Raw genomic sequence first — 25,140 nt, 5'->3', positions numbered from 1 at the left:
ATGTTTTTTCATTGCTTGCCTTTTCTAATCCAAATTATTTATAGAGCCTTATTGAAAGATCAAATTCAATTTACTATTTTATTTTTTTGCTGAAGATGAAATAATGTCTTATCTGCTAGTAAAATTTACCTTTCATTCTTTAGAAATATACTTCTTTTGCTCATTGTTTTTATGATATAAAGTTGTTATATAAAGCATAATTCTGTTGTTTCCCCTTTGTGATGAAAATATTTCAGACTTGTCAAGTTGCTCTTAATTTTGCCAATGAAGAAGAAGCAAAAAAATTCCGAAAAGCAGTCACAGACCTGTTGGGCCGCCGACAAAGGAAATCTGGTAACCCTTTTTTTAATTACTTAAATTGGACCAGCAAACTAATGCTCATGGGACAAGTGTGGGCCACTTCCTGTTTTTGTAAATAAAGGTTTACTGAAACTTAGCTATATTCATTGGTTTACATATTGTGTTTGGCTACTTTTTTGCCACAACACAGTTCAGTAGTGATGACAGTGATTATGTGGTCCTCAAAGCCTGAACTATTACCTGAAATATTTACTATTTACAAAAAAATTTGGTGGTCTTTACCTTAAAATAAATAATATTTTTCTTGAGAACTGTTTTTTTTAGATTTACTGAAGGACCCATTTCAATAACGCTTTTTGTTGATAAAATGTCATATGTATTGACTTTTAATTTTGCATTTGTGATAGCATTGTTTGTCAAGTTAAAGTATTTTATACTTTGTAAACAAAGACTTTAGGTAAGCTTAGAAGCAAGTAAGCAGAGTTGCTAACAAGATCTATAAACATTGCCTTGTCTCTCTATTTTGTTCCTAATACTGTATACTATAAAACCCGTAAGGAACCTGTTTAGTGTGTGAGACAACTCTAACACATATAAAACGATTATAGAACAATGCAGGATAGTATAAAGCTTTAAATTAATTGGTATAGAACTGTTGTTTGACAACAGTGTACCAGGCCTTTCTCTTGTAAAGTGGAGAAGGGTGACTAGGAAAGGGGAACCTTTCCAAAATCATCTTAAGCAGATCAGTTTCAGGAGAAGGAACATGTGCTTTCATCCAGTCCTATGGTTCCCAAAACTGTGTGCTGATGACTCTCAAAGTTTTGTCTTTAGTACCGACACATCTTCCCTGACCTTCAGACTCTGTCTACTCAAGTTAAGTGACAGAATAGCCTTTAGACTTAACACATCTGAGGAGAATATTTGATCCATGTCCTGTGTCCTGAACCCTAGCCCCAATCAGACCTATTCCTATTCTTCTACTAATCTTCCTTGTTTCAGTAAAAGGCATTTGTTCCATTTTATCCCTCAGGTTCACCATGGTCCCTCATAAATCCTATGAGAGTCCTATCACATTGGCTCTGCCTTCAGAAACATGTCCTGTCTGACTATTTCTTACCATTTCTGCTGCTACCATTCTAATCCAGGCCGCCATGATCTTTCAGTTGGACTGCTACACCAGCTCTCTGACTAGTCTCCCTGCTGCTACTCAATCCTTTTTACTATCACTTTTCTATACAGTAGCCAGAGTAAACTTGTAAATTAGGTTATATCACTTTCTCTATTTAAAATTCTGTAAGAGCTTCCTATCATATACACATAAAATCTATAGTCCTTAACCATGGCCTAGTGAACCCTACATGATCTAGTCCCTGTCTTTCCTTCTGACTTGTTTCCTTTCACTGTGCCTTTTGCTCACTGCAGTCCAGCCTTCATGATGTTCTTTCATGTTGCACCCTCCTTGGGGCCTTTGAATATATTGTTCCCTTTCTTATTTTATTTAGATCTCTGCTTAAATGTCGGGTCTTCTGAAAAATCTTCCTTAGTCACACATACATCAATTTAGGAATAAGACAGTTTAGTGAATTAATTTTTTTATGTTGATGTTGTCTTACATATATTTAATAATATTCTTCTAATTTATTTTCTAACAGAGAAAAGACGAGATCCCCCAAATGGTAAGCTTTTTGACAATTATTAATCTTTTAAGATTTTAGGTGACAGTTTAATCTTTGTGGAAACATGTACCATACATTAGTAATATTTAGTATCTATTACATCTTAATCCTTGTGGAAACATGTACCATACATTAATAAGTAATATTTAGTATCTGTGATCAAATTATACAGTTTATTGTGTTCTTTTTAATTAATGACAGATGAGACTTAGGAAACAATATTCTTCAATATTTTTCTGACATGAAGAAAGAATACATAGGGTGAAGATCACTAATACTTACATCTTAGTTCTGGATTCACAGTTGACTGAGTATACAATCTAGCCTTAACATTTTTCCTAGAGGCAGTAAATTTTGTCTAGCATATTTGTTAATTTCCTACTTTAAGATTTATCTTTCATTCTTATTTCAAAGGATTATTTCACACTGGTTATATGCTATATGAAGCCCCTTTCAGAATGAACACCTACTGTTATGGTGTATTTAGAACTAATTTAGTTGTGTATAATGCTCTTTAATTTGATAATGACAACTTGAAGTATTATGAATTCGTTTTTTAAAAAATATTGAATACCAGAGAGTAAAAGCAGTAAAAGATAAAGTCCAGGGGTAGAAATTCTTACCCTAGACTTCATAAAGTCCCTGAAATTATGTGCTAAATATGTTCTTTTCTCTGGAGAGAGAGGATCCATGGCTTTCATCTGTTTAAATGAGGTCCCTGATTCTGTGAAGGTAAAGAATCATTCTCCAGGACCCTTTATTATGATAGAGAAAATGGCCGCTTCTTTTTAAAAGGACATCTCAAATCCTCTTATCAGAACCTAGAATGATTATTCAAGGAAAACTTACATAATACAAAGTTCTTAATATCTGACAGCTATTGGTGATTGTTGGGGTTTGTTTCTTTTAAACAGGTATGTTGCTTTTTGATTTTGTCCTTACATTTCTTTTCCTGATACAGAAGCATGAACCAAATTTTGCTGTATTAAATTCTGGGTTATTTACCTTATTAATTTTTTAAATGCCTGACTACCTTCAGTAGTGCTTAACAGGTACCAAATATTGTATAGTTTCACTTTCTCTTTTGAATAGAAATATTAATACTTTTTAGGGCTGTTACAGGGATTGAAGTAATCAAAGTTTAGCATAGTGCTTAATAAATACTAGTTATTCTGATGAAGATGATGACAACAATAATAATAGCAACTAGTATTTAATGATCTTTTACTATCTGCCAGGCACTGTTCAGCAACCTTCTGAAGTAGCTGCTATGATCTCTTTTATAGATAAGGAAACTGAGGCATAGATAGGTAACTTGCTCAAGATCTCATAACTAGTAAGTAGTGAAGCAGGATTCAGCATCAGATGATTTGACTCTAGAGCCTGGCCCCTTAACCACTATGTTATGTCCAAATGATTTTGAAGGCAAAACTGAGACACAGGGTAAATATCATGTCTCAGAATATATAAGCTAGTACGTGGCAGAGGCAAAAGAAACAGAAGCAGCTGAGTTACAAGTTGCTCATCTGTGAACTTTCAATGTAGTATTGGAAATTTTCCTTGATATAAGTCTAGTATTTCAACCTTTCTGAATTTGTTACATTATTTTGAGTTTGGAGAGCATATACATTATTGAGTACCAATGGAGAAGACTTTCTAGTGGTGCCATGGAAACACTTTGGGGAAAGTAACCCCAGATTTTAAAGTGTAGATGCTGTAGAAACAATATAATTAAAGTTGTAAATACATATATCCATGTTGGATCAGTTCCAGGATCCCCCATGGATAGGAAACTTCATTGATACTCAAGACTGTGATACAAAATGACATAGTATTTGCACATAACCACAAATTCTCCTGTATGCTTTAAATCCTCCTTAGAGTACTCATAATACCTAATACAATGTAAATGCTAGGTACATTTGATCTTAGCGAAAAGGCTGAGAAGCAGTGCTGGGTAAATAGTTGTTATACTGTATTGTCTAGGAAATAATAGCAAGAATAGTCTGTACATGCTCGGAACAGATGGACCCATCCACTTTTATTTTTAGTCCACAGTTGGTCGAATCCATGGATGTGGAATGCATGGGCATGGAACTGTGAATATGGAGGGGTGAACATTTATAAAATGAATTTCTGAAGAGGCACCTAGTTTCCATGAATAGACAGAATTTGAAAATTCTTTATGTAACAGTGGTGTTTCATAATTTTATTATCCCTACTAAGAGACTCACTTAGAATTAAATGTAGTTTCTTTCTCTGAGTTGGCTGTTGATTTTAAATCTTTAGTTTTAATCATTTGGCTCAGTGGTTTCAGACTTCTTCTATCAAATAAGTGGAGGGTTTTTTTTTTTTTAATAGTGCTGTTAAAGGGCAAAATTAATACAGCATGTATTGCCCATACTTGTATACTTATAAACTATACATATAATATGCAATTAATATATTAATACATAATAAAAAATGAAATAAATAATTATCAATACAAGTTGTAGTATTTTAAAACTGCTTTGCATTCAACTACCTTGCTTTCACCTCTAAGTGGAGACCACTGTTTGGGAGGCAACATTATTACTTTACTGTATTTGGTGCACCACCACTAGGTGGCAGTGGGCCCCTGTACCATGTCCTCCAGTAGCCATGCAGGTGCTTTGTCTCAGATCCTTACTTAGATTAGATTATCAGTTTACCACACCTTTTCAAATTTTAATTATTAAAAAGATACTTTCTGTGGAATTTACATACATTCCTAAAATGCAATTCAGTATCTTCCTCCTAATTTCTTTATTGGTCAATTTCACATTTTAGCATATATGCTGTCCAATGATTTGTTCTCAGCTGTGACTGCTTGACATCAGAGGCCTCTAGGCCACCTGTTTTTCAACTGTTTTATACCTTGATGAGGCTTCTTTGCTTTTTATGTAATTAATGGGAAACTTGAGTTCTTTTAGATTTAAAATTAGACATGTCTGTTCACAAGAACATTTAAAAACCTTTTCCTGCAACAGTTGTCCTTAATCAGGAGATAATTTGTCATTTGTTTTTTGAAAAAAGAAGGAAAACAGCCCCCCTTCATTATATGTTTCCATAGTAGTTCTTAGGATGAGTGTAACTTCATAAATGGAATAATTAAACTTTACTAGAAATGACTTGAGTACATATTTCTGTTACTAAATCTTTCATATACTTTACGTTATTTAAAAAATGACTCTATAACCTTAAACAGGTATTCACTTTTTTTAGTGTGTCACTTGAAACAGGTATTTAATTTGGCTTTAGAATACCATTTTAAACTTATTTCCTCACATCTTCAAACCCTAAAGTAAATAACCATTGTCAACAGAAATAACCAAGTACCTAACTTCTTGAATGTGTAGAAATCCATTTTTTTCTAAATTCTGTAAGTTGTTAGTACATATTTATTGAATAATGAATTGTTGGACCATAGACAGAAAACTGATAAATTGGTAAACAAAGAATGTATTATGGCATTTGTAAAATTAGCAGTGTCATCCACCTTGTAGTTCGACTTTTGTGTAAGAGGTAGAATAGTTGGCCAGGCACGATGGCTCACGCATGTAATCCCAACCAACACTTGGGGAGGCCGAGGCAGGTGGATCACAAGGTCAGGAGATCAAGACCATCCTAGCTAATACGATGAAACCCCATCTCTACTAAAAATATGAAACATTAGCCAGGCTTGGTGGCATGCACCTGTAGTCCCAGCTATCCGGGAGGCTGAGGCAGGAGAATCGCTTGAACCCAGGAGGTGGAGGTTGCAGTGAGCCGAGATGGCGCCATTGCACTCCAGCCTGGGCAAGAGAGCGAGACTCCATCTCAAAAGTAAAAGAGGTAAAATAGTTAATTGGAAGGGTAGTGGACTAGAAACCAAGATACCAGAATACACGTTTGCTTCTGTCACTAATCGTGTGACTTTATAAAGATCACCTAACTCTTACTGTCCTTCATTTTCATTAATAAAATGAAAGGTGATTTTTGAAAAGAAACTCCTAATTTCCCATCTAATACTAATTTTCTGTATATCTCCATTATATGGATTTTTTTTTTATAGGCTTACTTAAAATAATGTTTTAACTACTACTAACGAAATTCATTTATAGTGACTTAAAGAGATAATGTTGTTGCATAATAATATATCCATACCTGATTTTTGGGTAGAGGAAGAGGGAAAACACACAGTGTGATTACGATATGAGTTAAACATTGTTATTCGTTTCACATATCACTTATATTTTGTTCCTATCCTCATTCTTGAATCTTCAGAGACAGCTGAATTACTTTCTCTAGTGAATTATAAATCAAGGTTATAAGAAACTGATTTTCCAAAAATGTACTAGCTTGGATAATTTAAATCATTAAACTGAACTTTATCCAACTCTGTTTCCATGCTATAGTATAATAGATGGCTTTTACATAAGCTAAAGTGGCAGAAAATATTTTTGTTGTTTTCTGTTTTTATATTTTACTGGTGAGTCTGATTGTAGTTGCTGTTTGAATACTTAGTTCAGGAAAAGTCATATGAATAAAGAGAGTGCCTAATTCTTTTTTTTTTTTTTTTTTTTTTTTTCTTTTTTGAGACAGAGTCTTGTGCTCTGTCACCCAGGCTGGAGTCAGTGGCGCAATCTCAGCCTCCCAGGTTCAAGTGATTCTCCTGCCTCAGCCTCCTGAATAGGTGGGATTATAGGCGCGTACCATCATGCCCAGCTAATTTTTGTATTTTATTAGAGACGGGGTTTCACCATATTGGCCAGGCTGATCTCGAACTCCTGACCTCGTGATCCGCCCGCCTTGGCCTCCCAAAGTGCTGATTACAAATGTGAGCCACTGTGCCTGGCCAGGGAGTACCTAATTCTGATACTCCTAATTTTGTCTTAATTCTTAAATTTTATTAAGATATGAAGATAAGAAACTAAAAGTAATTTGTAGCATCCTTATTGTGGATGGTGTTGCTGATACTGACTGGTAAAGATAAGCAAGAGGGCAGAAAGGGAAGAATGAGAAGTAAAAGCAGACCACCAGATAAGTCTGTGAAGGTCTGAATGTAACCCCAATTCAACCCTCTAGCCCCCACATTCTGGGTATTCTCAGTAAGTCCTTATTTTGTACAACTACGTAAATGCCAAAATCTGATACCTGAGCAAATTTGAAAATTCATATCCTATATTCCTAATAAGCCTTTCAGGTCATTCTGTACTGCTTAACTCACCTTTACTTATTGATCTAGTTGTTTTTCAGATTATTCCTGGGCACTGAAAAAGCTTTTAATGGTTTTATGCGTATTACTCACTAGCTCTCATTTTTTCCAAAAATTATTTCTTATCAATATCAGCAACTTCCTATGGAATTTTTGAATGAAATTGTAACTAAAACTTTAGGATTATTAACATACTGTATATAAATGGGATTTGAATATTAAGGGAAAAGAGTTGAATTTTGGTGATATTAAAAATACACCTTTCTAGATTATTTACTTTTTTGATAAGGTGATATGGCTTTCATAAATTTGTTTTAGCTTTGTTTTATCTTTAATAGTAGAGTTGGGAGAAAATAAGGTATATACAATTTACCCATGTAAATAAACTTCTTTTTTTTTTTTTTTTTCCCAGATAATTTTAGTAAGTAGGATACATTGGTGGTTTGGGGCATAATTAAAGAATTACAGTCAAATTGGATTTTAAGGATCACCTAATATACATTAGCCTTGAGATTTCTATTTGCCATTTGTTGATTATGTTGGGGATCCTCAAGACTATCCTCAGAGGTGGTGATTCACCAGAAGGATTAAAGGACTCAATATATAAATGTACTTATGGCAAACATTTATTACAGTGAAAACACATATGAAACAAAATCCGCAAAGGAAAAGACACGTGGGATGAAGTTCGTAAAAAAACCACACACAAGTTTCCAAGAGTTCTCCCAGTAGAGTCACAAAGGTTGCACCTAATTCTTCCACTAGTGAATTGTGACAACATGTGAAATATTGTCTAAAGGAAAAACTTGAGACTTGGTGCTCAGGGTTTTTGTTGGGGGCTGGTTACATAGGTCTCCCCTGCCTTGCACTCACCAAGATTCCAGACTCCCAGAAGGAAAGTAGATGTTCAACATAAACTGAATTGTTAGCACAAACAGTTTAGACACAATAAACCCACCTTATCAGGGAATAGTGGGAACCCTCTTGAAATCCAACTTCCCAAATGGTCACCTGAGGGCCAACCTTGCAAGTGGTCCTTTCTAAGAAGAGCAGTCTCAAGTGTGCTGTGTTAAATTATTTTCTACACAACGATGATAGTATTTCATATGTTTTGGAAGTGGTCGTTAATGTAGTCACCTCAGAGGAACTTGGCCTCATAGGAGGATTTGTCAGAGAAACATTTAAAAACAGGACCTCTAAGGAACATGTGTTGCCCTTTAGTTGAATTTTTAAGAAATTTTTCAGTTGAATGCTTCACATTCAAACTTTCATACTTTTAAGATCAAGAATTTTATTTTGAATTGTTAGACCAGTTTTGTGCTACATTTAGTACCACTTCTGAAGATAACTATTAATAATATGGAAAGATGCCTTTGATATTTTTACTGTTGATTCTTGCACAAGATGAGTGCTTTAAGAATTTTTGCATTTTAAGTTTTTGAATTCTATACTTCTGATAGTCAAGGTGTATGCGTACTGGTGGGGAAAATATCATTTGACTTAAGTATGCCAGTTTTGGAAAAAATGGTAGTAATAATTTTAAGTATCCTTTTTCCTCTTGACTAACAGAGTTGAAACAGAGTTAAGCCTATATTTCTTTGTTAAATTTAAAACAAAATAAACACTTACTTTACTTTCTTTATCCTTGTTACAAGATACGTTTCACTTTACCATTGAGCAATGTGTTGGGTATGAGGCTACTGTAATCAAAATTTAAGAGATTAGACTAATTATGTTTAAATTCTAGCTTGGAAGTTCATATTCTTTATGAAATTTAATGGTATAAAAATGTAAGTTTGCTTTGAAATAGTGCATCTACACTAATTTCTTTAAGAACTTACAGATTTTAGAAATTTAGGCTGCACTTTATGGAAAAATATAGAAGTTTAAAATATAAATAATTTATAATGAAGTGATCCTATTTCAGAAAAAAAAAATTTAAATTGTAAATTATGATTTTATATCATTGTTATCTTAAATTATATCCTTTTTACATAATTTGGTTTTATTTGCAGGTCCTAATCTACCCATGGCTACAGTCGACATAAAAAATCCAGAAATTACAACAAATAGATTTTATGGTCCACAAGTCAACAACATCTCCCATACCAAAGAAAAGAAGAAAGGAAAAGCTAAAAAGAAGAGATTAACCAAGGCAGATATAGGAACACCAAGCAATTTCCAGTAAGACAGTTCTTTTGTTGTTTTTATCTTCACTTTTGATTTATTCATTGCTGTTCTTGATTTTTAACTTGTTAGAAAATTTTCTTTTCTTTTTGGGAGGGTGTGTACATTCATCACTTGGTTACTGTTTTAACTATGCACTTTATTGGAGTTTTTATTTTTGTTTTTGTTTTTTAAGGCAGCTGCTCAATAGATGTTCTTGGAATCTTACAGTTTATTTACTTTTCCAACTATGAGAAAAGAAAAATTAGATAAAGTTGCTTCTTCAACTAATTATTGAACATAAAAACAGTTTCTCACTTTGCTCTAAAAAATAGCATTTAGGAATTGTGTACGGATACTGCCTGGGATCAGTAAAAACATTTGGTATTTATATAACATATTTCAAGCATTTTCATATGCATTATTTTATTAGCTCATTATGAAACCCCTATCCCGTCATATATATAAAATGCTTGGACTCTTACGCTAATTTGACAGTTAAGTAAATAGATGCTGAGAGAGATTGTACAAAAATTTTAAGTTTCAGTTAGTAGCAGAGTCAGGGCTAGAATCCTGTTCTTCTGACTCTTTGTACATAGTTTTTATCATAATATGGTTATGTCTGTGAGAACTATTAGTTCAGGCCAAAAATTCAAAGCCAGATGTTGATTGGATTTCATATATATTGTGTTTATAATGCCCTTCATGCATTTTGTTTTTTCTGTTTTTTTTTCTATTTTCTACTTTAGGCACATTGGACATGTTGGTTGGGATCCAAATACAGGCTTTGATGTAAGTATGTTTTCAAATCATGTACATTATAACTCTGTGGAAATGTAGTGGCCTATTTTAGATTTTTTTAAATTCATTTTTGTGGTGTCTAGTATCTGTTTGAATGTGCTTGCGTTTTATGTACATATACGACTGAGGTTTAAAACCATATTATTGTTCTGTCATTCATGACTAAGTTGCTAAAGACTTAGACCAAGGTTTGTGTACCTTGGCTTTATACGCTGTATAAATAAAATCCTTGTGCTTTGAAAGCCAAGATAAGAAAATCATCTCTGCCAAGTGATAATTTCAGGGGAATGTATACCAAATTACTAAAAAGTAGTATCTGAATATTCAGTTGTTGAATTCTCTAGATCTTTTCATTCTCCTGTTCTTTTTGGCAGTTTTGTCATTGTTTTATAGCGCTGTGAAACTGCTGGCAAAAATTAATCAGCGTTTAGATACGTTATTTTAAAGCGATATTATTTATGATTGGAGTAAGGAATCTTTTTGGTTATTTTTGTTATAGCTACAATGTTAACTCTACAAACATACTGAGCACCTCTTTGTGCTGGGCATTATGCTTGGGATTAGAGGAAGATCCTTGCTCTCAGATTTTCAAATTAATTTACTTTTTTTGTGTGTTTATTCCTGGTTTTACATACATACTTAGGACAAAGTAGATCAAATGAGCATTGGAGATGTCTGAATCATGAATAGGCTAATAGAAATCTAGATGAGATGCCCTCTTTTTGAAGGCAGGGAACAAAAAAGAAGAAGAAGAAAATAGGAAATCTATCTGTTCAGTTTTTTTTAAGTAAAATCGTTTAGTTAGCATGTAAGTAATATAAGCATGTTAAAAGTTTAAAAATGCAAAATAAGTTCAGAAGGACACAGATGAGCCTTAAAATTAATGTTTTTGTTTTAATTGGGATATATTTTAATAGTTAGCAGTTACTTTGTTTTGTAGCTGAATAATTTGGATCCAGAATTGAAGAATCTTTTTGATATGTGTGGAATCTCAGAGGCACAGCTTAAAGACAGAGAAACATCAAAAGTTATATATGACTTTATTGAAAAAACAGGAGGTGTTGAAGCTGTTAAAAATGAACTGCGAAGGCAAGGTAACTTTTATCTCTATTCAGCATTCTGTTTTGTTTTAATCTTTTGAGGTCAGTTTCATGGAAAACAGGTAGATTCATACATGTGAACTCTTCCTTGAGCAGAGTGTTGAAGTTTCTGGACAGCAAATGTGGCCCATCATACTACGTCTTAACATTATTTTATTATAACTAAAAACTTTACAAGATTTTGTTTATTAAGTCTTTATTCATAAAAATCTATACAAAATCTTCCAGCTATTCTATTTTAAAGTAAAAACTTATAGTTGCCTAAATGTTTTACTTAAGGAGTCCTATAAACCACCAGATTTTATTGTAATTCAGAAGTAGTAATTTAAATATAATCACTTTCTAATTAGTAATATACTTTCAGAATATAAATAATGTAAACTTTCTATTAATTTTGAAATACAAATCCTTTTTCTTGGATGAAGTATAAAATTTTATTTTGTACCTGAGAGCACAATTTATAACCTTTTTAAGATTTGATATTTTTTTAAAGGACCTTGTATTTTAGTTTTGTCTTAATAATTAGCACAGTAAAATGCAGATAAAATACTCTAAATTTTCCAATATAACAGTCATCTGTTTGCTACCTTGTTCATTTAGGACTGCTTTCTTTTCTTCTTCCTAGCTTTTGCATAGTCATAATAGTGTAGTCAAGCAAAAGCTCCAGTTAAAACATTCTTCTGAAGAACTTAACAGTCATTTTCGATTAGGCATTCAGTTTACTTGTGTCTTTTTCACTGCCAGTGTTCATTTCAACTTTGATTGATTGATTGATTGATTCATATAGTTCATAAACATTATTATGCCAGTACTGGTCTAGTATATTTAGATGTAAAGGATTCTCATGCCTCAGCCACCCAAGTAGCTGGGATTACAGGCATGCACCACTACACCCTGCTAATTTTTATAGTTTTAATAGAAACGGGGTTTTTCCATGTCAGCCAGGTTGGTTTCAAACTCTTGGCCTCAAGTGATCCTCCCGCTTTGCTCTCCCAAAGTGCTAGGATTACAGGCATGAGCCACCATGCTCAGCCAAGTTTATTTTTGTGTTATATCTTACATTTTTACTGATGTAGAATAAGAATGCTAATATCCTGACTGCTAGAATAATAGTATTTTTTGTTAATAACTTCAGTTTTGCAGTATATAGAAATTCTCAGTTAATTTGTTAATAACCAGTTAGTTTATGTCTCTGGAATAAGTAATTGAGCATTTCAGCGAAGCAACCAGCCTCCCAGAATGTCATTACTAGAATTGTAGACTATTTTTAGAGATACAGACATTATACTATGAAAGTACAAATGTAAATTAGATGACAAAGGCTTACATTTTGAAAGGAAAGCCTTATATTTGGGCTTTAGCGCAGATTAATGTGAATGAATTCTGTTAAGCTACACTACACTATAATTCTGAATGTGAATTGATTTTATTTAAAAAAGTAAGTGTACTTGATTATTTTTTAAAGAGGGAAGGTATTCATTTATTTTTATTAAAATGTGAAATAATGCTAATTAACAAAATGTTTAATTTCATTGGTATATTTTGTTATTATTTTGTAAAGTAGAAAATGTTTATTCCCTTTGCTTTCGGAACTGTACTAATTCCTAAAAAGTGAACTATTCTGTTTTAGCTCATATTTTGTAAGAACCAATAAGAAAATGATCTTTAGGCTGACAATTCTCAAAAAAATTTGTCAGATGTCATCTGTGCTCAGGTATCTTTGTAAAATAAAATGCAAAGATGAGGCCCTTTTTTGATGTTTGATTTTTATATATGTTAAAATGAATTACTTTTCAATATGATGTTTATGAGAAGAAAAAAGCATGCCTTCTGTTTTTCTGTTTGCATTTCAGCACCACCACCTCCACCACCATCAAGGGGAGGGCCACCTCCTCCTCCTCCCCCTCCACACAACTCAGGTCCTCCCCCTCCTCCTGCCAGGGGAAGAGGTGCTCCTCCCCCACCACCTTCAAGAGCTCCCACAGCTGCACCTCCACCACCGCCTCCTTCCAGGCCAAGTGTAGCAGTCCCTCCACCACCACCAAATAGGATGTACCCTCCTCCACCTCCAGCCCTTCCTTCCTCAGCACCTTCAGGGCCTCCACCACCACCTCCATCTGTGTTGGGGGTAGGGCCAGTGGCACCACCCCCACCGCCTCCACCTCCGCCTCCACCTGGGCCACCGCCCCCCACTGGCCTGCCTTCTGATGGGGACCATCAGGTTCCAACTACTGCAGGAAACAAAGCAGCTCTTTTAGATCAAATTAGAGAGGGTGCTCAGCTAAAAAAAGTGGAGCAGAACAGTCGGCCAGTGTCCTGCTCTGGACGAGATGCACTGTTAGACCAGATACGACAGGGTATCCAACTAAAGTCTGTAAGTAAGCTTTTTTTTTTTTTCATTTTAGATCCTCTACCATGATGGAATTTTAAAGTAATTTATTGAAGGACATTTTTGAAAAGTGTATACAAATACTTTTTTTCTTTTTTATCTCTTGCTAATTCATTCTTAACCCTATAAATTTAAAAATACTTTTACATGCAATGACATGCACAAGTTTTAATTCAGCTTTGATACATCTCTATAGCCATGTAACCCATATCTCTATATGCAAATGTAGGGCACTTCTGTCACCCTGGAAGGATTTCGCATACCTCTCCCAGTTAATTTTTCCATAAACAATCACTGATCTAATCACCATACATTAGTTTTACCTGTTCTAGAACTTCGTATGAATGGAATTTTACAGTATGTTTGCAATTCCTTGTTCTAGACTTTACTTTCAAATAAAAGACACTTTAAAGAAAAATCCTTATTAAGCTATGAGAATTAAAAATAGCCCTACTTGAAACCAATTTCTTTAGGAAATCTAAACCAGTAGCTTTATAAAAATTAAATCATGTTCCAGAGTTTTCATGTTCTAAAATTTAGATTAGTAGAGAATCAGACTCAAAAAAATTGAAAGAATTGTAATATAATTTCTGACAGTGATGGCAAATAAATTTAGGATTATCTGATTTGGATGAGATAATCATTTAATCTTACAGGTCATTTAATCTTAGAGTTAAGCAAACATTTTTCTGTAAAGGATCAGGTAGTAAAATTTTAGGCTTATATGGGCAATATAGCCTCTTGTCGTGACCACTCAGCTCTGCTGTTTTACCACAGAAGCACCATAGACAATACATAAATGAATGGTCATGCTTGTGTTCTATAAAACTATATTTGGACACTGAAATTTGAATTTTATATAACTTTCACATATCAAAAACACTTATTTTCTATTAGCCATTTAAAAATGTAAAAATCAAGCTTAGTTTTTAGATAGTTTAAAAAAAAAATACAAGAACAGACTGGATTTGGCCCATGGGCTATAGTTTGTTGACTCCTATCCTAGAGCCTAACCTGTCTACATTTACATACGTCTTTTGAAGCGTTTTATAACATGTTCTCCAGGACTTCAGGCAGGTCATGGATGATAGATTTTTTTTCTGTGAAGTAAACGGAGACGACAGAGGATGTTTTAATTGAAAATTATTTCCCAGTATAGGAATTAAAGTAGCTTTCTAGATCTCAGAAACTTTGTGTAAAAGGAGAGTAATAGATAGGAAGCACAACTAATTGAATGAAAACATGTAAACATTAGCATAGATTTAAGAAGACTCTGATCTTTAAAATATATCTAACTCTTTTCTTTATATGTATTCAGGATGACACTTAAACCTATGAGCAGTCATCTCTATTCTCTTTCCCTGTTTAGATCAGACTAAAGATCTGTCAGAAGCAGTTGAAGAACTTTAAAGAGTGGTTAGTGGGGAGAATTAATGTCAAAATGACCACAGCCCAGCTTTTGCCTTGGAATTTCTGCTAGTTCCTGTGTCATTCTCATTCCCGTAACTCCCACTCCTAACCTACCTTTTTGTTTTCCCTTTTCTATTTCCTTTTCACAAACCAACTTTTGTTTCTTTCTCTCATTTAACTATAATAAGGCGATTTTAAATTTTTAATGAATAAAGTTGTATCCTCATTTATTTTAAAAAGTTAAATTTTCTATTTACTTTCTCCATAACTTTTTCCCATCCCAACGCTCCCTTTCTTTCCAAAAAGAAAAACCCGTTAATTGGTATGTAAGTACCTTTTAGAAAGAAAAATATTTTCTATTCTAAGTGTTGAATGGGGGCCATTTTTATCCTAAATAATCACTTTCCTTTTGATTGCATTTATTGCAATCATAGAGTGCATAGTCAGTGAACTGTTGGCATGTTGTACATGTAGTCTGAGTTTGTTATTTTTTTAAAAAGACCATTTTGTGGTTGAAATTTCTATGGCTGTGTTTCTTTAAATTTTTTGAGTAAATCATCAATTTATTCTGTGATGAAGATGATTAACATAAAACCATAGATTTACTTTAAAGAGCTAGTAGGAGGTATTCAATACTCACATATATTTTGAATTCCATGGTTTCAGTACCTCAAATAGTACCTTGTTCAAGTAAGCACTTCAAAAAATGTGTTTGATGACAGTGTGCTCACTTCTGCTTTATGCTCTCTACTTTACATTATGACATTGCTTAAAGGTAGTCTAAATGTCCCTACTGCTGTTGCACCTCTGAGAGCCTTGTACAGAAATACAAAGCTCTGAAACTCTGTGTTATCTTTTTTCATTTGTGGTACTTCTATACTGGAAATAATTAATACATAATGTTTAAAGCCAAAATAATAAGGAATGAATCTGTATCTTAGGGGGAACCACTGTGAATTTTTTTTAAAAAAGGTGTTTACTCCAGGAAGAGGAAGAATTGTACAGATCAAAATGGAAAGTTTGTCTTAATAAAATAATTGTCTTTGGGAAATGATTAAGAATTTCAAAAATATATATTTTATATATATATGTATTAAAACATAGGTAATCATTTAGTACAGCTGTGCTGTTTCATCTTTAGTGATAATTTTTTTTTTTTTTTTCCCTGAATGCACTTTGGCACAGATGGAAGTACTTCAGTTAGGAATTGTTACTTGCATAGTGAGGCGGGTACATTTTGAAAGTTGCTCAACTCATCTCCTTAAAAAGAAATTATATACTATGAGAAAAGAGGTTCATTTTGAAGGTATAAATATAACATAAAGGTGTAAAGCTGAATTTTTGTAGGCAAACGTTTCTACAGTTGTTTTTCAATATCTTCAGTGTGCTTCCCACATAACAACTCGAGTCTAAATATTACCCTCTGTTTATAACTTGAAGTCCCTTGATAATAGCTTTAAAGTTGATCGTCTAACTCTGTGTGTGCTGGAATAAACAGAAGTAACCCAGCAGTATTATTCAGGAGAGGGTTTGTTATCTGAATATAAACGTAGATTTAGAAATGTATTGTTGGCTTATACATTAAGATGGAAAGGGAATATTTTTGTATAATATCTTTAAGGCAGCAGTTTGTTTCTTGTTAATTTAATTAATCTTGTGCTGGACTTGCCAGTTTAGTATCTTTTTTGTCTTTTACGATAATAAGTCATTCTAAGAAAGTAGGACTTTCTGGAGACAAAGATTCTTTGCTAAAGATTTATTACTGAGTTTTGCTACTTCCTTTTCCAAGGTGTCTGATGGCCAAGAGTCTACACCACCAACACCTGCACCCACTTCAGGAATTGTGGGTGCATTAATGGAAGTGATGCAGAAAAGGAGCAAAGCCATTCATTCTTCAGGTAGAGAGAGAGAGAGAGAGTGTGTGTGTTTAATAAATTTGAATGACATTCTGTTATTTTTATTTTATGACTGTCTTTGCTAGCTTTCTCTCTGCTAATCAAGTAACTACAGATATGGGCTCTAGGGTGTATTTTAAAAAGTTGTTGCCTCTGTGACTAGTCTATCTGAGACGTAACAAATGCAACACCACCACAGCCATAGCCACAAATTGAAAGAAAAGGTTTGGGAATATTGACCGTTTTGTTTCCTATATCAGGAAATGCTGATAGACTTTCTAAGCAAACAACCTCTAAACAAAGCTTGAGATTTTTAGATCTTATTACTGTGACATAAAAGATTCAGGGCCGGGTGCAGTGACTCATGCCTGTAATCCCAGCAGTTTGGGAGGCCAAGACGGGTGGATCACCTGAGGTTGGGAGTTCGAGACCAGCCCAACCAACATGGAGAAACTCCGTCTCTACTAAAAATACAAAAAAAGTAGCCGGCGTGGTGACACATGCCTGTAATTCCAGCTACTCGGGAGGCTGAGGCAGGAGAATCACTTGAATCTGGGAGGTGGAGGTCACGGTGAGCCAGGATCGCACCATTGCACTCCAGCCTGGGCAACAAGAGCAAAACTTCGTCTCAAAAAAATAAAATTAATTAATAATAAAAATAATAATAAAAAATCAGGCTATTTACCTCATCTGTGAGGATTAGGACTAAGAATTTTAAGTAATTTTTACTGTTTCTAGAGTTTGCTAAAGAATACTGACCTTTTTTAAACCTTTATCATTTTCTAAAAGGTTGATTTGAATAAACCAGTACGTATTCTGAGGTTATTATTAAACATATACATACCACCATATAAATGAATATTGCTTTAAAGAACAAGAATATGAGTTTTGCTGATTGGAGTGGTTAAGGTTTGCTAAATAGCTTCTCTAACATAATGTGCTAGAATCAGATCTTTCTCCTTATTAGATTTATTTAATCTCTGAGCCTCAGTTTCTTATTTGTTACATTCAGAGAATTCACAAAGCATATAGATATGAGAATTAAATAGTATATCACTAATCAGCAGATTGCCTAGCACATAGTAGGTGCTCAATAAGGATATGTATGTCCTAAGATCCTTGAGCAGTGTTTATTTTCCTTAAATAGGCATATTTGTTCCATTACAGAGATAGAGATAAATATTTATTGTGGAATAGTAATAAAATTTTGACAAAACAACAGAAGTCCTTTCCTTCATCGACATGCATTAGGTCTAATGAGAGAGAGAGAGACAAGCAGTAAACAAAGCAAACTAGAAAAACGTATAGTATGTTAAATGGTGACATGAACTAAGGACAAAAGTCTAACAGAAAAGGGAAATAGGGAGCAGGCTGTTGAGAGAGAGAGAGGTTCATTTTAAAATGATAAAGGATGATAAGGGACGATAAAGTCTAACTGAGGTGACATTTAAGAAAAGACCAGCAGTTCAGGAAGTGAACCATGTAGAAAACTAGGGAAAGTGTATCCGATGGAAAGAACAGAAATGACAGTCAGTCTGTTAGGTTGAGAAGCAATGAGGAGATCAGGGAGCTTGCAAGAGAGGGAGGGAAAGAATAGTAAGGAATGAAATACAAGAAGTCGTAGGAGGCCAGTGGTAAGGCTTTGGAGACCCCTGGAAGTACATTAGCTTTTATTCTGAATGTGATGGGAAGCCATTGGAGGGTTTTTAGCAGAGGTGTAGTAATGATCCAAGCAAGAGATCATGGAGACTTGAACCAGGTTTATAGCACCAATGAGAAGTGGTTAAATATTAGTTATATTTTGAATGTGGAGATCACTGGGTTTGCTGATGGTTTGAAAATGAAAGTTGAAGAAAAATAAGAGTGCAAGATAACTCCAAGGTTTTTGACTTGAACAACTGGAAAGGGGAAAGACTTAGGTAGAAAAAGTTTGAGAGGAAAGATTAGGAGTTTGGTTTTACATATTAAATTTGAGACACCTGTTAATTCAACTATAGATGTGGAGTAGACATTTGATTATGAGTCTGGAAGTCACAGGAGAGGTCTGAATTGTTAAATTGCATGTCAGTAGGATATATATAGACACATGGTATTTAAAGTTAAGGTTGTATCTATGGTATAGTCTTCTTTAGCAAACTCTTAAAAACAGTGAAAATTGCCTAAATTCTTAGCCCTAATCCTCACAGATGAAGTAAACTGTCTGAATTTTTTATGTCATAGTAATGTCACAGGAATGAGATTAAAAATCTCAAGCTTTGTTTAGAGGTTGTTTGCTAGGAAGAGATAAAGGTCTTCATTCATTCATAAGAAATGTAAGGCTTCTGTGAAATACATGATTCTGAAAATGCGTTTATTCTATGCTGGTATCTGTGAGTTCTGCTAATTATTTCCCTACAATACGTTTTTGTTTATTTTTTTTAAATAATATATAATAGTCATGCTAATATAATGAAAATATAGGATGGTTTTTACTTATTTTCAGACCCATTTCTTTTAACTATTAGTATTTCTGTGGTAGTACCTGATGATGAAATTACTAGCTACATCTTCCTCTTCACCATAGATACTGATAAGTTTCTGTCTTTTGTCACTCTGTAATGCCAGCATAGTCGGGTGTCTTTGATGCTTTTCATCCAGGTAAATTTTGTGAAGCATGTCTAGCGTAAGCTGGTAGCAAATTATTTCCCTTGCTAGAAAGTAAACACAAAAATTAACATGAAGTCAATTGAACTCCTTTCCAAATAAATTCTGTAACAATTTAGAGCTGATCCTCAGACTTAAATAAATAGATAAATAATTATTGTTATAAAAGTAACAACTTAGTTTAGGGGTAAGAGAAGATAACGTTGCCTCTCTTAGGCTTCTGTTATTCAAGTTCTAATACTACAACTCCAGTACTTCTTCAAATACTACCTTCACACAATCAATTTTATATGGAGAAAAATAGAAGAAAAAGATGGTTCTGTGTTCTGTACATATAACCCACACATATGTCACGCAGTCTTACTGGCTCTTTATCATTACCAAGTACAATTACTCAGCTACTGTCTCACTTTATACACTTGGCCTTCATGGGTCCTGTATGTATGTATATATAAATGTATATATATTTATATATAGGCATATATATTTATACATATTTTATATATAGGTATATAAAGGGGTTAAATATGGAAAGTCAGTATAATACAGAAGTATGCTTATAAAATCTGATGACATCTAAATATTCCTTCAACAAATATTTATTGAACAGCTGATGTGTAGTGCTGTTTTGGTGTTGAGGATACAGTGAAAAATAAGATAGGCAAGGTACCTGCTGTCATGGAATTTAATAGATAAAGTGTAATAATTTTAGATATTAGTAAGTGATATGAGGAAAATAAAATGGGATAGGCAGTTACTGATTGTGGGGAAGGGCTATACTTTATATATTGATGGTCAGGAAAGGCCTCTCTGAGGAAGTAGTTTTTGAATGGTTCCTAAATGATGAAAAGATTCAGTTTAACAAAAGAAATAGCTACTGCAGAAGTTCTAAAGCCAGAATAAGATTGGTAAGTTTAAGGGACAGAAAGGAGACCATCTTACTAGAGAGAGTGACTTGAATGGAAAGTGCATTATGAGAAAAGTTTGGGGAGAGGGGGAGACTATATCTGGGCAAATCATGTAGGGTCTTGTGGAGGGAGGTAACGACAGACTTCATTCGAATAGCAGTGGTAGCCACAGGAGGACTTTAAGAAGGGTAGCAACATATTTTTTAAACTTGGAATTTAAATAATATCACTCCATTTGCTCTGAGTCAAATAGACTCTAGAGTTGCAGTAATCCAGGCAGGATGTGATGGTGGTGTGGAGAGTAGCAGTGAAAGAGGTGAAAAGAGGTGATAATTGGATCGTGAAAAGGGAGGAAGTACTAATAATTTCTAGGTTTTTGTCCTGATTATGTGACAGGATGGTGATGCCATTTATTGAGATGGAGCAGACCAGGATGGAGCAGGAAAAGAAGATTGGGGAAGGAAATAAAAGATAGAAGTTTTGAGTTTGAGAATCCACATGAAGAGTACAAGAAGGCAGTTAGATTTGTGACAGGTCAACCCAGATGTGATTTTATACATTAACAGGTTGAAATTTGTCACATAGATATTAAGGTACTAGAACCATTGTCTTCTGAGCCCTGTTTTAATCTTTAGTTTACTATCATACTCTATAAATATTTTTCTTTAGATTCACTTTAAACTGTTTTAGTAACTGGATTCTTCTGGGAGTCACATTATCTGTGTTTCAGGAGTTAAATAATTGGAGAAACCACCCAAGAATTATGTAATGTCATTTTATTTATGCATATGTTTTAATTGTCTCGATTATTTTCTTCTAGATGAAGATGAAGATGAAGATGATGAAGAAGATTTTGAGGATGATGATGAGTGGGAAGACTGATCTATATATTATATATATATATATTTTTAAGGTGAAATACTAAACACTACTTTCTGTCTGTGGATTCTGTAAAATTATCATGTAAATGTTCTACCAATTTGCTGTATATTTTTGTTGCCTTTTTTGCTTTTTTTTTAATCTGTGCAATACCTCATTTAATCTGTAAAGGTTTGTTGTAATCCTCTACAAAGCTACTCCCTGTTATTGTGTGCAAGTTTACACCAGGATGCTCACTTGATTTGTGAATATTTTTCATTCCATCAACAAGGGAGTTTAAATACTGTATGTGAGACTGACAAAAACCTTAATGTAATTTACTTATAATGCCAGAAGGAAAACACTATTTTCATACCCTACTTTTTCTGTACCTAAAGTTTCTTAAAAAAAAAAAATCTAGTATAGCACTACATTCTTTTTTAAGTGATGCAAACGTTAGTTTCTTTAGCCCCTTTATTTTGAATACAACGCTACATATGAATGTTGAAGCTGATACATTGCACAGTTCTGTAGATATCACTACACCGATGCAGTTTCTCAAATTTTAGCAATATGCTCTACGTAAAATCACTACAGAGATACTAGTGGCGAAGATGAGTAACACACCTCTTACAGCAATACTGCCTGTTACTGGTATAGCAGTGGTATTTGCAGACTGGGATCATAAGGAGCCCTTACATACTTGTTATTGACTAAGGTTATTTTTATGCTGTAGCAAATGTGGCAGGCCCTTTTTGGCAAAATTTTTGAAAATATTTTTGGTATTACTCTGAAACAAAATTTAAGTTGGAGTTTGGGGGATTTAGGGAGTAGTTTTCATTCTACATGAACTGAAATAATATTATGGTTACTCCAATATTTGGTTAAAAATACCGTACAAATCAGAATAGTACTAAAATACTGTGGAATTTTAGCATTTTTATTTTGCACTTTGTGTGGATTGAGGTATTCAGAAATACCAACCATAAAAATCTAATCTAGTTGGCAAAGATATGCATCAAAGCACAGAACCTAACATGCATTTATTTTGATAATTTTTGAGGGTTTTTGTCAAATAGCATGTGAAGGGTTACATTTTTCTTAAGATTGGTGGTCCCAATGTCAAATTTCTTGGAACACATAACTGAATGATAGATTTTTTTTTAAAGATAAAACTTTACAACCTGCACATTTGTTATGCATACTAAATGGTGTGTTAAAAGTAGGGTTTCTTTGCCTCTCTACAGTACACTAATCTGCCTAAAGGTGGTTGTTTCATATTTATAATGCTAATTGTCATACCTACCTACTTTAAATTTTAGGTAGAAAATTACCTGATTTAAATACAGACACATATTTTTCTCACATTGAGTCATATGCATAATGTAGTTCCAAATGTATTTCATTACTATAGTCACAATATCCAACTAAAAATTACACTATCTAGAATTGTACCGACCAAAATCTAGTATTGGCAGATCTTGACAGGCTGGACCTGCAAGATGTGGCTTGAATTTTAACCATTTATTACGTAATCTCTAGTGATCATGCATCTAGTTATCATAAGAAATAATTTAAAAGGTTTTGTTGCTGAAAGCAGTAAGTGGTGCAGTAAAATAGTTAAGTTATTCAAAGAATGTTATCTTTCTTGCAAGAGTAATTTAAGCACATGGGAAAGATTCTAGACTTTTTGTTTTCTTGCAACAACAGTGCCCTCTGCTGCTAGAAACCTTTTTCTACTTACTATCATTTTTACTGTGGCTTGAGCTCAGTGAATCTGGTGCAGATGAGGCTGGACAACTACTAACCAATAAAATCAGGAATTTGTACAAAAGTTAAATGGGATATTATAATTATTTCAAGTAAGTTAATTTAAATTTTTTTTTTCTTTTTGGCAATATAAAAAACATTTTAAATTTCCTAGAAATGTCTTCAGGGTAAGGCCAGTTTAAGATCTCTCTTCACTTTTGGCCAATAAATCCTAGATTTTCCAGCTAACTTTAGTAATAATGAATATTTATCAGGAGCTTCTCTCAGCAGAGAGTATCCATTCTTTGAATTCGAAGCACAATTTTAAACATGTAAAATGGACATATAATTTGCCAAAGGTGATTGGTTTACTCTTTTTTTCTTAAAGAAAAAAAAGACATTGGTGGTTGTTGCAAAAAGTCTAAATAACTATCGGTTGAAACACAGCAGCTGTGGAGTTCAGTCCAGGCATGAAGACTAAATCTGCTTTACCAAGTAAGGTGTAAGGTTGCATGTTTCAGTCCTCTACCATCCTGCACTGTGAGCAGCACTATACCTGTGCATTGTCTGAAAGCCTCCTGTATATTCTCCAGCTAAATGGTCGTCTGGTAGCCTTTGCATTTAACAAACTAGCATGAGGCTTTTTATATCTAAATGCTACGTGATAGACAATTTCAGCTAGCCACATATTATATGTATGAGATTCATAAAGACTTTCAATCATTTCATTTTCAAACAACTGAAATTTTGTTTAGTATGTGAATTCTTTTTTTGAAATGTATAGTGAATAGGATGTTGCACTGGTGGCAATTCATCATGGAGCATAATAAAATTAATTTGACCCAAATAGTATAAAATAATGTGTTTTATTTATTGTCAAAAGAGTCAAATAGGTTTAAATGTTTTTTAACTGTATAGCGAAGGGTACACAGCAATCAATGATAACGGTTGATGTTTTCAGCAGACTGCCTGCCCTGAGAGTTAGAGTGTGCCATTAAATAAACATGGTAAGCAGAAGAATGTTACACCCTGTTCTGTTGGGAAACATGACAGCTGCTGAGCAGCTTCCCTAGAAGCCACTGCTGTGGTTTACAGAGCATTCACATTGCAAGGTCAAACTGTTTGGAACTCTTCCACATACCAAAAATGTTGAAGTTTTCTAAATCATAATGATATTGGAGTTTACTGGTAGTTTCAATAAATGCCAAATGTAGCAGCTTGTAATGGGACATAAGTAGCTTTTAATAAATGGTATCAAAGAGGGTGCTCATTTTAAACAGGAAACTGTGTTTTTGATAAATAGAATTTTCTGTTTCACTGACTGGAACAAGTGGGTGTCTGAAGATTAAACTGAGTTGTGGAATTCAGAGTGTAGGATGCTACAAAATTACTTTTTTTTTTTTTTTGAGGCGGAGTCTCGCTCTGTCGCCCGGACTGGAGTGCAGTGGCCGGATCTCAGCTCACTGCAAGCTCTGCCTCCCGGGTTTATGCCATTCTCCTGCCTCAGCCTCCGGAGTAGCTGGGACTACAGGCGCCCGCCACCTCGCCCGGCTAGTTTTTTTGTATTTTTTTAGTAGAGACGGGGTTTCACCGTGTTAGCCAGGATGGTCTCGATCTCCTGACCTCGTGATCCACCCGTCTCGGCCTCCCAAAGTGCTGGGATTACAGGCTTGGAGCCACCGCGCCCGGCCCAAAATTACTTTTAAGAGCTTTGGCTAAATTTAACCATTTCAAGAGTAATACATTCTGTTAAATAAAAGTTGTTTCTGTTGTGCAAATGTGAACACTTAAGAATATATTAGACTTTTAAAGAATTTTTAAAAGAGAAGTGAAATATGCCTAAGAATTGTTTCTGTCACATCATTTTTATCTAATGAACAAAGGGGATTCCCGAGATAACTCTTGTTTTAGAAACAGAGTTCCTAAAGGACAAGTATAGAGATAAGGCTTATTTATAGTACAATAGAAAAACCTGTATGGAAATGTTGGGAAATTTTACCTTCCACATTTATTGACATTGTCACGTC

The 25,140-nt window shown here is 34.0% G+C and overlaps 1 protein-coding gene across 1 annotated transcript in view; it reads left to right on the top strand.

The window, feature by feature from the left end:
- Positions 1–23,963, top strand: part of WASL (WASP like actin nucleation promoting factor) — a 66,640-nt gene extending 42,677 nt beyond the window's left edge. Inside the window, exons 4-11 of the mRNA XM_023223443.2 lie at positions 237–333; positions 1,956–1,979; positions 9,210–9,378; positions 10,110–10,152; positions 11,102–11,255; positions 13,115–13,635; positions 16,850–16,958; positions 21,327–23,963. Of these exons, the coding sequence (XP_023079211.1) occupies positions 237–333; positions 1,956–1,979; positions 9,210–9,378; positions 10,110–10,152; positions 11,102–11,255; positions 13,115–13,635; positions 16,850–16,958; positions 21,327–21,388 (1,179 nt within the window). The 3' untranslated portion in view covers positions 21,389–23,963. The remainder of the gene's footprint in view (positions 1–236; positions 334–1,955; positions 1,980–9,209; positions 9,379–10,109; positions 10,153–11,101; positions 11,256–13,114; positions 13,636–16,849; positions 16,959–21,326) is intronic.
- The last annotated feature ends 1,177 nt before the right edge of the window (positions 23,964–25,140 follow it).

The sequence above is a fragment of the Piliocolobus tephrosceles genome, chromosome 8 (genome assembly GCF_002776525.5).
Source record: "Piliocolobus tephrosceles isolate RC106 chromosome 8, ASM277652v3, whole genome shotgun sequence".
Classification (NCBI taxonomy): domain Eukaryota; kingdom Metazoa; phylum Chordata; class Mammalia; order Primates; family Cercopithecidae; genus Piliocolobus; species Piliocolobus tephrosceles.
Note: the sequence above shows the minus strand (reverse complement) of the source record. Positions and strands in the feature narration are given on the sequence as shown.